Source organism: Carassius carassius, chromosome 11 (genome assembly GCF_963082965.1).
Source record: "Carassius carassius chromosome 11, fCarCar2.1, whole genome shotgun sequence".
Taxonomy (NCBI): Eukaryota; Metazoa; Chordata; class Actinopteri; order Cypriniformes; family Cyprinidae; genus Carassius; species Carassius carassius.
The window spans coordinates 22,892,716-22,905,340 of NC_081765.1; the positions used below are offsets into that span (position 1 = coordinate 22,892,716).

Genomic DNA, 12,625 nt, shown 5'->3' on the forward strand with positions numbered 1-12,625 from the left:
ATTGAACAATGAATTGTGGACTTGGTTAATTGTGGCCATTTTCAGAAATTGCTTCCCCTGCTTTTGTGTCAGATCAGGTCTCTAAGGCCTTTAACCACATCAACTCTGGGGACCCACCGGTGGGTCCAATATTGCATATGCCTAATTCTCAAAAAATCTAAATAACAGCTCAAGTGGTTAAAGAAAATCCCTTGAGAGGCAGCTGTGCTTCTCCGGATAAGAACTCACACTGCATGAAAGTTATTTGAGAAAAGTTCTGCACTTATGAACCTTTAGCATTTGAGGAATTAAAAAGCTCACCCTATAACACAAAACTGCTGAGAGAGAAACAGACACAGGCTACTCAGGATAGACAACAGCAAGTTCATGCATTGTTTTAAGATGCCAACTGTATCACAATATGCTTCAAAATAATGCTCTTGTAATGCTGGAAATTCCCGCAAATATTTCAGCGTGAAAAACACTTGGGACAAATGACAGAATATATAATTTGCACATGCTTTTAAGTCTTACAATTTGAAGTACCCCCCCCCCAATAAGAGTCACCTAACGGGGGAATTTCCCATTTTCTATCAAACCAGATTCAGGCCATGAAATGATAAAACAAAAGTGTATTTGTAAGATTTGCTCAGAATGAAAGACTTACAACTCAAACACCATGTAGAGCATCCCATCAGAGCTGTAGGTCTCCAGAAGCTCCACTATGTGAGGATGTTTCAGCATGTGGCAGATGCTCGCTTCCCTCTTCAGATCTACAGAAAGACAAAAAGGCATATCAAAAGTTTAAAAACAAGACAGGTTTAAGATAGCTCTTCATCCTTGGCTTCATCCTTGAAGTCACTGAGAATTACTATTCTTAATAAAGGAGCAAAGATTATTTTCAGTTTAATTAAATTTTGTACAAAACAATGTATTATTTTTAGCAACATTAAAAAAAAACACTTGTATGCAAAGATTTTATAACAATGCTAAATTCAAGCATAAGGAATGATATAATTTTATTTAGATTCTTACAGGGACTTTTTCATGAAACATTCATAAATATATGAGTAGATTCTGAGTAATTTAAGCAAAACTCTACTCCAGATTCACAAATAATTCGTAAAGGTCAGATTTGATAGTTAAATGTGTGTATGTTAATGAATTCCAATCATTCATTTTCTGGAGTGACGCATTGTTTGCTAAAATATATTTACAGCAGTAACGTTACGAGTATCTTATTTGAAGAATATTACTGAGTGTAAAAATTCAGTAACCAGCAATATTAACTTCTTCATTGTTGTGTTGTACAATTATGATGGTTGGTCAATGTAGTGTTTGTCCCTCCTCCACTGTGATTGGACGGTTATGTAAAAGAGACAGTGACAAGCTCTTCGTTTTACCCAAAGTTAAAGGGTAAAAAAAAAAAAAAACCTAGGCAAATGACCTTATATAAATAACATTATAATACAATGTAATCAGTTTGTCTAAAACAATACAGAATGTGTAAATGTTTTATGCACCATTTACACATGGTAGGGAGCAGGTGTAAATTTATTTTGTACCAACTAACATTTTCAAAATACAAATATTTTCCTGAATCCGAAAATTTACGTCAGCATGACACTCCCAATGATTTACACTCAAATTTGTTCTCTTCGGGTTTAATGAATGAGGCCCATTGTCTGTTATATCCTAAATTATTACAAAAAGCCAAACTCAGCACATACATCTCATCTGCATTTTTCACTGCTAAAACTAGTTTTTATATGGTAATTCAGATGCAGGTTTTTGCACAAATCTGTGTAGATGATAGGGCTGCACAATGTGTTGTTTAAGCATCGATATCGCGATGTAGGAATCCATGATAGTCACATCGCAGGATGTGCAATTGTAGGCTGTCGTAGTTCATCCGTCTTCAAACAACATGAGCGCGGTCTTGCTCTCTCTCCCTCGCGCATATTAATCAAAATCAATTGACACGATGGTGTAAAAAAAATAAAAAAAAAACATCCAGTGATGAAATGTTTTCTGTGTTGTCAAATCTTGTGCGATATCTTAAACTGCAGAGATAATTACACAACGCATGCTGTACACGTCTGATTCGCAAACTAATTATTCCTTTGAACCGATTCAATTTAATGAATGGTTTAAACAACTGACCTGTCCAACACTGAACTCACGAGACGTCTGAATTGGTGTATTAAAAAAATCACTTTACAATAATGTTCTATTTATTAAACCATTTAACTACATTATTTAACATTTACTAAACATTTAAGCTATAGCCTTCATTGTCGAAATCAAAATTAGTACAGTATTTGTTAACATAGTTAATGCACTGTGAAGTAACAATACCAAACAATGAACAGCTGTGTTTTTATAAACTAAGATAAACAAAGAATAATAAATATAGTAACAAAAGTATTGCTCGTGGTAAGTTCATGTTAGTTAATATGTTAACAATTCAAACCATATCCTAAAGTTATAACAAATAATTTACTCTAATTTAAATAATACTCTGATGTTTAAATCATTTAAAATGAGAATGTAAGTGTGCTCACCCCATTTTTGTTTGTAAGAAAAAATTAGATTAGATTTCATATCGCAATATATATCGCAGAAAAATAAAATATCGCAATGTCATTTTTTTCCCAATATCGTGCAGCCCTAGTAGATGACCCCCCCCCCCCCCACACACACACACACACACTCACACACTGCTGCTCTTCTCATCTGTAATTAAAACTGCTGGCATTCAAGAATCACACAGCCCTAAGAAGACAGTAAAAACAGTCGTTTAACAAACCAGATGTGATGTGTGAATCCATTCGAGTCTGGCCGAAAAAAAACAAAGTATAAATAAGTATTCTGCATGTGTAAACCACAATGGCTTTACCATGGCATGGGCTTTTACGTACCACAGTCCACAGAACGGTCACACTTCAATGACTTCTTAAGTTCCACACTAAATTTTGTCAGATAGAGACAGATCAGATAGAACAGGAAGTGTGCACCTCAGTGTCGGATGTATGCTAACCACAAGGCCATGACTCGGAATAACAATAAGCATCACAACATGTTCATGCATATATAAGTACTTCACACTTTTCTAAAACTCCTCTCCATTCTTTTAAAACTTACGCACTTCCTCCCTATAGCGTAAAGTCCTCCCCCCGACTTGTTTCATTAGCTGTGACCCAGTTGTCAAATGTGGAAAAAATGCCTTTTACTGTATATATTACAGATTACAGAGAAGCTACACAGACTGGAGTACAATACTGTCTGATGCATGAAGTTGGCTTGTTGCGATGCAAAAAAAACCCCACTGCAAACATTTAAATCATCACCTGCTGAGTTGAGGAAATCTCCTCTCCGTCAGCCAGAACAAAAAGTAATAGTAGTCTATCCAAGAGAGTGAACATTAATCAGACTGACCAGCCCAGATGCTTGTTACTGATAAACCATAAAACAGACACTCCCCCGAGATTCAAGATTCAAGAGTTTTATTTGTCACATACATGGTTATATGCTTGTAAAAAAAAAAAAAAGCTTATAAAATAAAATGTGCAGGACAGTATACTGTAGACTTGATGAGCAGGAATGTACTAGAGGAGAATGTGCAAACAGGTTGTAATGTACATAATGTACACCTTGTATATGATGTGACAAAACCACAAATATCTGTAAAATTCAATGAGAGTGGTTACATACAATTAAATATAGACCGTCTTGAACATTTTAAGAACAGGTCTGTTTGTGTATGCCAAACTTTTTTTTTTTCATGGTAAGGATGATCTTTGCATGGAATTGCCCATGACTATTTAAATCTATTTAAATACATTTTAGAAAGTAGCGAAGTAGAAAATGCTTTATTCATGGGTTTCCAGAATAACTGCATTTTCTGCAGTTTAGCGCCATCTGATGTCAGAGAGTGAATGTTATGCATTTTGACCAGTTGATGGGAAAAGTATTCATAAAATGCATCTCAAATTCTGAAAACTTTGAAATATATAATTATTCATATAATTATTCATGGTATTTAGAAGTGCCCACGATAAAAAGATTTATACAGTATATATATATATATATATATATACGTGTATATATATATATACATATATATATATATTAGGGCTGGGTATCGATTCAGATGTTCCAGATCGATTCGATTTCGATTCACAAGCTCTCAAATCGATTCTATTTCGATTTCGATTCTCGATTCGATTTTCTATTAGAGCTGCAATCGGGCCTTAAAAGTTCAGCACGACAGGACTCGAGCCCGACAAGTACATTTTGATTGACAGCTTTTTAAAAGCCCGAACCCATTTACAGCCCGACATTATTCAAATGTATGCACGCACAGCTCTTTTGCCTTTTGTCAGGAATGAGTCATTTATACATGTTTTAACATAATTTATACATGACTAACGTAATAGGCCACTTGAAAGTTTGTTCGAAAAAAAAAAAAAGTCCTCCGTAACAGCGTAATATCTCAGCACTCTATAAATAGAATAGGCTCATTTAGCATATAAATAGGCCAACGCACCAATAAAAACAAGTCTTTCTTAAAAAATTGAATTAAGATAAAATCTAAATTAAGATGGGTATTTGGCAATAATGAAATTAATTAAGATAAAGGCTCTGCCGGATTTGCTTCGGCATAGCAGCTGACATAATAAAATAATAATGCCAACATTAGCTTATATAGCCTACTCTGCCTACATTATGCATTTAAGACTCAATTAATATTTAGTTATTATTTGAAAAACATTTACTCACCAAGATTAGGTAAGGCGTAAAGTATTTTTTTGTGGAGGAAAATGATTGAATCCACTGTAGATGTCTTCAGCGCGTTCCTGCGCTCACTGATGGTGCGTCCAGCAATATAACCCTCTGGCTCATTATTCGAGGATTCCCATTATAAACAAGGTCAAAACTTTTCCAAACCTCAGACTTTGCTTTAGTTGCTGGTGCTACCAAAACGTAATCGTCAGAGGCAAGCCTCCGTTTCAACTACTCAGCATACATTTTCGCATCTTTCTCGCGCTAATCGAAACACATTACATGACCGCTCATTTACCGCACAAGCCCGAGCCCATGTAAAATGATATAAATGAAGCCTGAATCGAAATGAAGTCCGATCGGGTCCCGTCGGGTTCGGGCAAAGATCTTAAGATTTATTTTCTATACTCGATTCTCGATTCAAGTCAATGAATATAGATTTAATACAAATACTATATGTATAAAAAAGAACAGTGAACAGTCCACAACACTCTCGTCGTTGTCTTGAATACGAAATCTAAAATGCTTCCATGCCTCTGACTTTTTATCTGAAGGTGGCATCAACGTCGACAAAGCACCTGAAACCCTTTAAGCCAGTGGTTCTCAACCTTTTTTTCCAGCGGGCCGCATTATGGTCCAAGTACAAGTCTCGCGGGCCGCACGCACATTACGTCACCAATACAAACCAACCTGATTTATAATATTATAGCCTAAATATTATCATATCTAATCGATTAGATTCATTGAAATAAATAATTAATTCTACTACACCTGACAATTTTGTGAAATTCGGCTCGATGTAGTAACAGCACAATGAAGTTGCGATTGTAAAGCCTTTGTTATACTTTCCGCATGAGCAATCCGGACGCAGACACGGTCAGCACGGATGCAGACTTCTTCCATTTATACTTCCCGAAAGCGCACGCTGATGGTTCGCTCTGCAACAAACATGTGAACAAATAATTGCCCAGAATCATTGCATGTCATTGCTGTCTTTATATTCTTTATTGACGGATTGCACAGGTTCGAGTAGCAATGAGCTTCTTCACACTGCCTGAACATGTGCAATTGTGCTTTTGAAGCCTACTGACCACGCGCACCTGTCTACGCGGTTGTCTGCTCAGAGCCTCGGCACACATTATCCGATGGCGTAAGACGCGAACGGGAGCATGACTTGACGCGCGACATTGCAGAAAATGTGCGTTCACAAATGTAGCCTATGTTGATCCAAATATGGAAAGCACCTTCGAATTTAATAATATGAGGTTCTCTCCAGAGATGTTTTGCCACATTTCTTCAATGAAGGATGATTGCTGGGTAGTATATGGTGTTTCTATTTGCTTGAACTTCTTCAAGTGAATTGCAAAAGTTTTTTTTGTGTGTGTGTGTGCGTATTCAGCATATGTTGGGCCGCATTTGAATTCGTGATGGGCCGCGGGTTGAGAACCACTGCTTTAAGCACTGAATGAATGTATGATGGGTTCGTTGGTAACATAAGAGGCACATAAGAGGGTGACATCTAGTGGAGAAGATTTGTAGTTAGATTAATGCCAATCTTACATTTAATGTCTGCGGAAATAAATATGGAAAAAAATCGATTCATGGCCTTTGAGAATCGATTTTTAAACGACCACATTTTAAAAAACGATTAATCGAAAAATCGATTTTTTTACCCAGCCCTAATATATATATATATATATATATATACTGTAATTCCTCAAATAAAAACCGGTAGTCAAATAAACGCCGGGCCTCTTATAGTGGCCGGGGGGCGTGGTAAACACAGACAAATAAAGGGCGGTCTTAAATAAAGACCGGGGGAAAATTTGTGCAGCAGAGCCAAATAACGAACGTACATGCCCACTGCCGGAGCATTTCTCATTCTCGAGTCAAGAACCGGTTGCATCTGTTTTCGGATCACCAGAACACTGAACCGAGAACCGTTTCTGTCGAACCGAGAACCATTTCTGTCGATTCGAGAACCGAGGAGCTGATGATACTGCGCATGCGTGATTCAGCGTGAAGCAGACTGACACACAGCGCGTCTGAACCGAACTGATTCCTTTGGTGATTGATTCTGAACTGATTCTGTGCTAATGTTATGATCTCTGTCCACTTGAAAAGCTATCGCTTTTAATTTAAAATGGGTTATTTACAACAATTACTTATCAAACAGATGGAATTAGAAATAAAGGCCTGCCTCTAATAAAAGCCTGCTTCAAATAAAAGCCTGTTACCTTCTGTAGTTCAGGTAAATAAAGGCCCCAGCTTTTATTTGAGGAATTACGGTATATATATATATATATATATATATATATATATATATATATATGTATGTATGTATGTATGTGTGTGTGTGTGTGTGTGTGTGCTCTTGTTTTTGTGACATATCAGGATACAACTCTGTATAATGACATGGGTATGACACAGGTATTACAAGGAGAGGGTGACTTATGAGGACATAACCCATGTCCCCATTTTTCAAAACGCTTATAAAACATACAGAATGAGTTTTTTTGAGAAAGAAAAAATGCACAAAGTTTCCTGTGAGGGTTAGGTTTAGGGTTGGTGAAGGGCGATAGAATATACAGTTTCTACAGTATAAAAACCATTACGCCTATGGGATGTCCCCACTTTTCACAAAAACAAACATGTGTGTGTGTGTGTGTGTGTGTGTAACATACTCAAGATTTATTTTAGCCAATGAGGACATTCCCCCTGTTTGAGAGACAGACTGTGATCGTCCAATCAGGGTTCAGACAGGTAGAAGGGGGCTGAATCAAGAACGTGCAGCAACGAGGAAGAAGAGTAAGGAAAATCAAAAACAAATATAACTGTTAATTAGTAAATGCTTTGTGGTTAAGTCTGACGTTTTAGTTGTTTTTTTAATTCAGAGCTGAATTGTTCATTGTGGAAAAGCAATTCTTACTGACTTCATCAGGGATGACATAGTGGCAAGGAGGGATTCCTACGGGGAAATCACTTAGTGACTGTTGCTGAGTCAGATTAACATGGATTCATGAGTAATACAATTGAATCGGAATACACTACATTGTTGCTGACCTGATGCCATATCAAGTGTCCACCAATGATAAAGAGCGCCAACGAGTAAATATACCTGGGTATTTCCATATTGGTGACCTTCCTGTTTGAACTGACTAAACTGTTGCTGATTTGATATTCATTAGGAATTAATTTTATACCATAATGTGAAGTACTATTTCATTGTGATTATTTCCTCTTTCTTTACATTTGTTAGATGTAATAAATATTTTTTGTTAATCTAAGATAAACATTCTGGGATTTATTGAGGATGTATGTATGTATATATCACACTATGAAAACAAGCAGGCAAATCAAACTGTGCACACAGAATTACAATAGTCTGGGAAACAAAGGGTACCTGCTGAAGAATGAGGACCATCACTCACACAGCGCCATAACTAATAAACGGGTGAAATATTCTCAAAATCATGCAAAAAAGACCTTCAATTCAATGGCAACCATAAAGCTCTCTCTCTCCTTCTCTCTGGCTCTATTAAGAATGAAATGAATGGCAATCTCTTTGAAAGCAGATGAGAGTTTTGAAGGTTGCAGAGAGTGCATGAGTGCTCTGACCTACACCTCAGGATGAGGACTTCCATATCAATTGAAAAGGAAATAAACATCAACCAGGTGAAATTTATGATGAACTGAGACAAAAGTTTAGTTTTGAGCTTTTTAATTAACAGTGACTAAACACAGTTCAGAGATATGTAACTTTGCCCTCTTGATATATACAGTACTGTATGTAATACATTGCTGCCAATATAAAATTAAGCAACATTAATATTGTTTTGATTTTTATGTGCTTTTATTTGGTCATTAGTTTTAAGACTTGTGTGATCCTTGTAACTTGTGAGAATGAGATTGTTAAGACAGATGTTTCTGATTGAAATTTCAGTAGCAAAATAGTCATTAGAATTGGTAATTTTGGTTAATTTCTGTGAATCAATTCAGACTGTTTAACTGAACTGATGATTCAATTATTTGCATTATGGCTCATAAATCAGAAGTATTTTAGTATGTGGATAAAAATTGCTTGGTCAAAACATAAAAAAGGTAAAATGTTTTGGGTTTTTGTAGATTGCATCACAATACACACACACACACACATATTCATATAAAATATCATATGAGTGTACATATTTTGTCACTATAAGAGTATCATAATTCTGGAGCAAAATCAAACAATGAATACAACCAAAGTGTACCAGATGTAGTGATTCATAGAGAAAGAGAAAGATACAGATAGATCATTTCTGCCAAAGAACATACAACTGCTAAGTCCCAGCATGCTTTTTATAGCTTCAATGTCTTCCAGGCAGCCATAAAAATTACATTAAGAATCCCTTAAGGTGGACAGTTCTGCTGAACCTGAAGATACAAAGAGGAAAAAACACAGCAAAAATAATTACAGACAATGAGATGAATGAAATACCACTGTTTGCTCAGGCTGGCACACACCATCCTACACCAGACAGGCAGACACTGTTGTTGTTGTTGTTGTTGTTTTTTAATGTAAATGTTGTAATGACAGAGCTTTCCTTTCTATCAGAACCCAAAGATATTGAACCTAATCAAAGGAGTTCTCTCAGAAATAGTCCTCAAGAGTGACAATGCAGAAAAACAACACACAAAAGAGCTGTTTGCCCTAGTAATGGACCACAGATTAACATGTTGAACATAAGTTTCTGTCAATGTAACTGGCACTGAACACTGGCTGGGCAATGTATGGAATCTATAAATTGATATAGAATCAAAATGCTTAAAGCACAATATAAATCAAACTTGCTGAATTAAAAATAATCAAGGTACTTTCATTTTCTAACCTGTCTTCTGAGTACATTGAAAATTATATTTAATTGTATTGCTTTTTAATTTTACAGCAGCAAAATCATTGCACATATGCCAGTCAGAAACTGTTTAACAAGTGTCACTTCATAACCCTACCCATAAATCCTAATCCTTCATTTGCAAGTCAAATGTCCCTTAAAGCATAGGCAACTCATTTCAATGCAAACACATGGACCAATCAGCATACATACACCTCAGGGGGAAAAAAAGAGGAAATAATGCATTGCATGTCTATGTAACTTGCTACTATGTGCACTAAACAGGATCTGATGCCACGAACCTCTCACATATTTGCTAATCCACTAATGAGTTCTTCCTTAGAAGTGTTCATTGCATTCTTGGAAATTGTGTAAAGTCAGCCAGTTGGATTGGAACTGCAGCCGGACCGCAGGAGGTCTGTGTGTCTGTTGACTATGGTGGAGAATAATTCCAAGCTAATAATTATGCTGGGCCGTGACTCCTGCATATGTGGCCTCTCTCTATCACACAGCACTGTCACTAACCTGAGTAAACAGTGATCCATCAAACAGAGTATCAGAGAGCCACCTGACACTGAGTTCCACTAACCAGCCTGATTGACACCTGAAGCATTTATAAAATTACATTCATCTCAATCCCACAAAAACCAAAGCACAGGCCCCAAGCAAAGCTTTAGAGTCACTCAGCACATGTCCTACTCTGTCAAATACCTCAAACAAACACTCAGAACAGTCAGTCAAGGACAGCAGCGCAAATCAGTGATGGGGTAGGTAGAGAGAAATGAAACAATAAGTTAAACTGATGCTATTGCTGAGGAAGAAGGGGCTCTTCTGCTTAACACCCAGCTATTTCTAAGCCCTCTTAAATAGAAGAGGAACATGTGTCTTTCTGAAAGAGGAGTTTGAAGGTCCAAGTTAATGTCTTTCCGAGTGAATCTGCCTGCGGGTGTCGCTGTTGGACAGTGTTTTCTCTACTTCCTGTTGGCCTTCTGTAGCAAATTGTAGCTCCGTGTAGCTGTTTTTATTTTATTTTTTTCTCTAGAATCTTTATCTTACTATCACTCTCTGTTTTTTAAAGTGGTAAAATATAACTTAATTCACACCATATTTCTGATATTATCGATCAATCTTATCAGATTAACTTTGATCGTTCACTTTTATTTTATTTCCGTGAGTGCAGTACACCTGCAAAGCGTTAGCACTCGTTAGCTTGTCATTAGCGTTTTCATTCGAACCTATCGCTGTTTTCTTTTCTCCTCTCCCTCGCTCCAGTTTTTCACAAGTTCATCAAACAACCGCAGTAAGAATTTTCATCAAGCACGGTGAGTAATGGCTTCTCCTATCATTGTTTCTTGCACCTCTTGCCACATGTACAGTTTATCTATCTCTGTCGCTGATGAGGGATTCACATGTGATAATTGTAGGGAAATAGTTAGGCTGACAGAGAAGATTTCAGAATTAGAGACACGCATCCAAACTTTAATTGAGGACAGTAAAAATGTTAGGGCTCTAGATACGGCTTTGGATGCGTCTAGCTCAGGGATTCCTGTACATTGTTCGGTTCCGGAAACAGAGCCCCAGCAGCAGGGCAACTGGGTGACGGTGAGGCAGCGTAGTCGTGGGTCAAAACACCGCTCTTCTGTTCCGATCAAAACATTAAACAGGTTCTCCCCACTCAGTGATGCACCCACTGAGAAACCTGATGAAAGTGCTCTAGTTATTGGTGATTCTATTGTACGGAACGTGAATATAGAGACACCAGCCACCATAGTCAAATGTTTACCGGGAGCCAGAGCGCCTGACATCTTGGCAAATTTGTGCTGGCTAATGCTAGCAAAAAAGTGCTGGCTAATGCTAAACGTAAATACAGTAAGATTGTTATTCATGCCGGCGCTAATGATGTTCGACTTCGCCAGTCGGAGATCACTAAAAATAACATTAAAGAGGTGTGTGAACTTGCAAGCACGATGTCAGACACTGTAATATGCTCTGGTCCCCTCCCTGCTTACCGTGGTGATGAGATGCATAGCAGATTGTCATCACTCAATGGCTGGATGTCTAAGTGGTGCCCACAGAATAACATAGGTTTCATAGACAATTGGACGAGCTTTTGGGGCAGACCTGACCTGTTTAAAAGAGATGGTCTTCATCCCTCCTGGGGTGGCGCCACTCTTCTCTCTAGAAATATGGCAAATAGTCTTAGTGTTTATACTTGACTAACTGGGGCCCAGGTCAGGAAGCAGACAGACTGGCTAAACCGACCGTCTGCTAGCTGCCTCCCGTCACAGAGGTCAGTTAATTCTCAGCACATAGAGACTCTTTCACCTAGATATCACACTATAGAGACTGTGTCTGTTCCCCGAACTAGAAAATACAAAAAAAGTCCAAACCAAGTTAAGATTAACAATTTAATTGAGGTTCAACAAATAAAAAACAGAAGCAATATGGATAAACAAATGATAAAGCTTGGCTTATTGAATATCAGATCCCTTTCTACGAAAACACTTTTTGTAAATAATATGATCACTGATCATAATATAGATGTACTCTGTTTGACAGAAACCTGGCTAAAACCTGATGATTACATCATTTTAAATGAGTCCACCCCCCAAGATTACTGTTATAAACATGAGCCACGTCTAAAAGGCAAAGGTGGAGGTGTTGCTTCGATTTATAACAACGTTTTCAGGATTTCTCAGAGGGCAGGCTACAAGTAAAACTCGTTTGAAGTAATGGTACTTCATATAACATTATCCAAAGAAACAAATGTTAATGATAAATCCCCTGTTATGTTTGTACTGGCTACTGTATACAGGCCACCAGGGCACCATACAGACTTTATTAAAGAGTTTGGTGATTTTACATCCGAGTTAGTTCTGGCTGCAGATAAAGTTTTAATAGTTGGTGATTTTAATATCCATGTTGATAATGAAAACGATGCATTGGGATCAGCATTTATAGACATTCTGAACTCTATTGGTGTTAGA

The 12,625-nt window shown here is 37.2% G+C and overlaps 1 protein-coding gene across 7 annotated transcripts in view; it reads right to left on the reverse strand.

Moving 5' to 3' along the window:
- Nucleotides 1-12,625, reverse strand: part of LOC132153043 (peripheral plasma membrane protein CASK-like) — a 205,700-nt gene that overhangs the window by 68,599 nt on the left and 124,476 nt on the right. For all 7 annotated transcript variants that reach the window (XM_059562184.1, XM_059562181.1, XM_059562178.1 and 4 more), the window contains exon 3: nt 647-752. In XM_059562184.1, the coding sequence (XP_059418167.1) occupies nt 647-752 (106 nt within the window). The remainder of the gene's footprint in view (nt 1-646; nt 753-12,625) is intronic.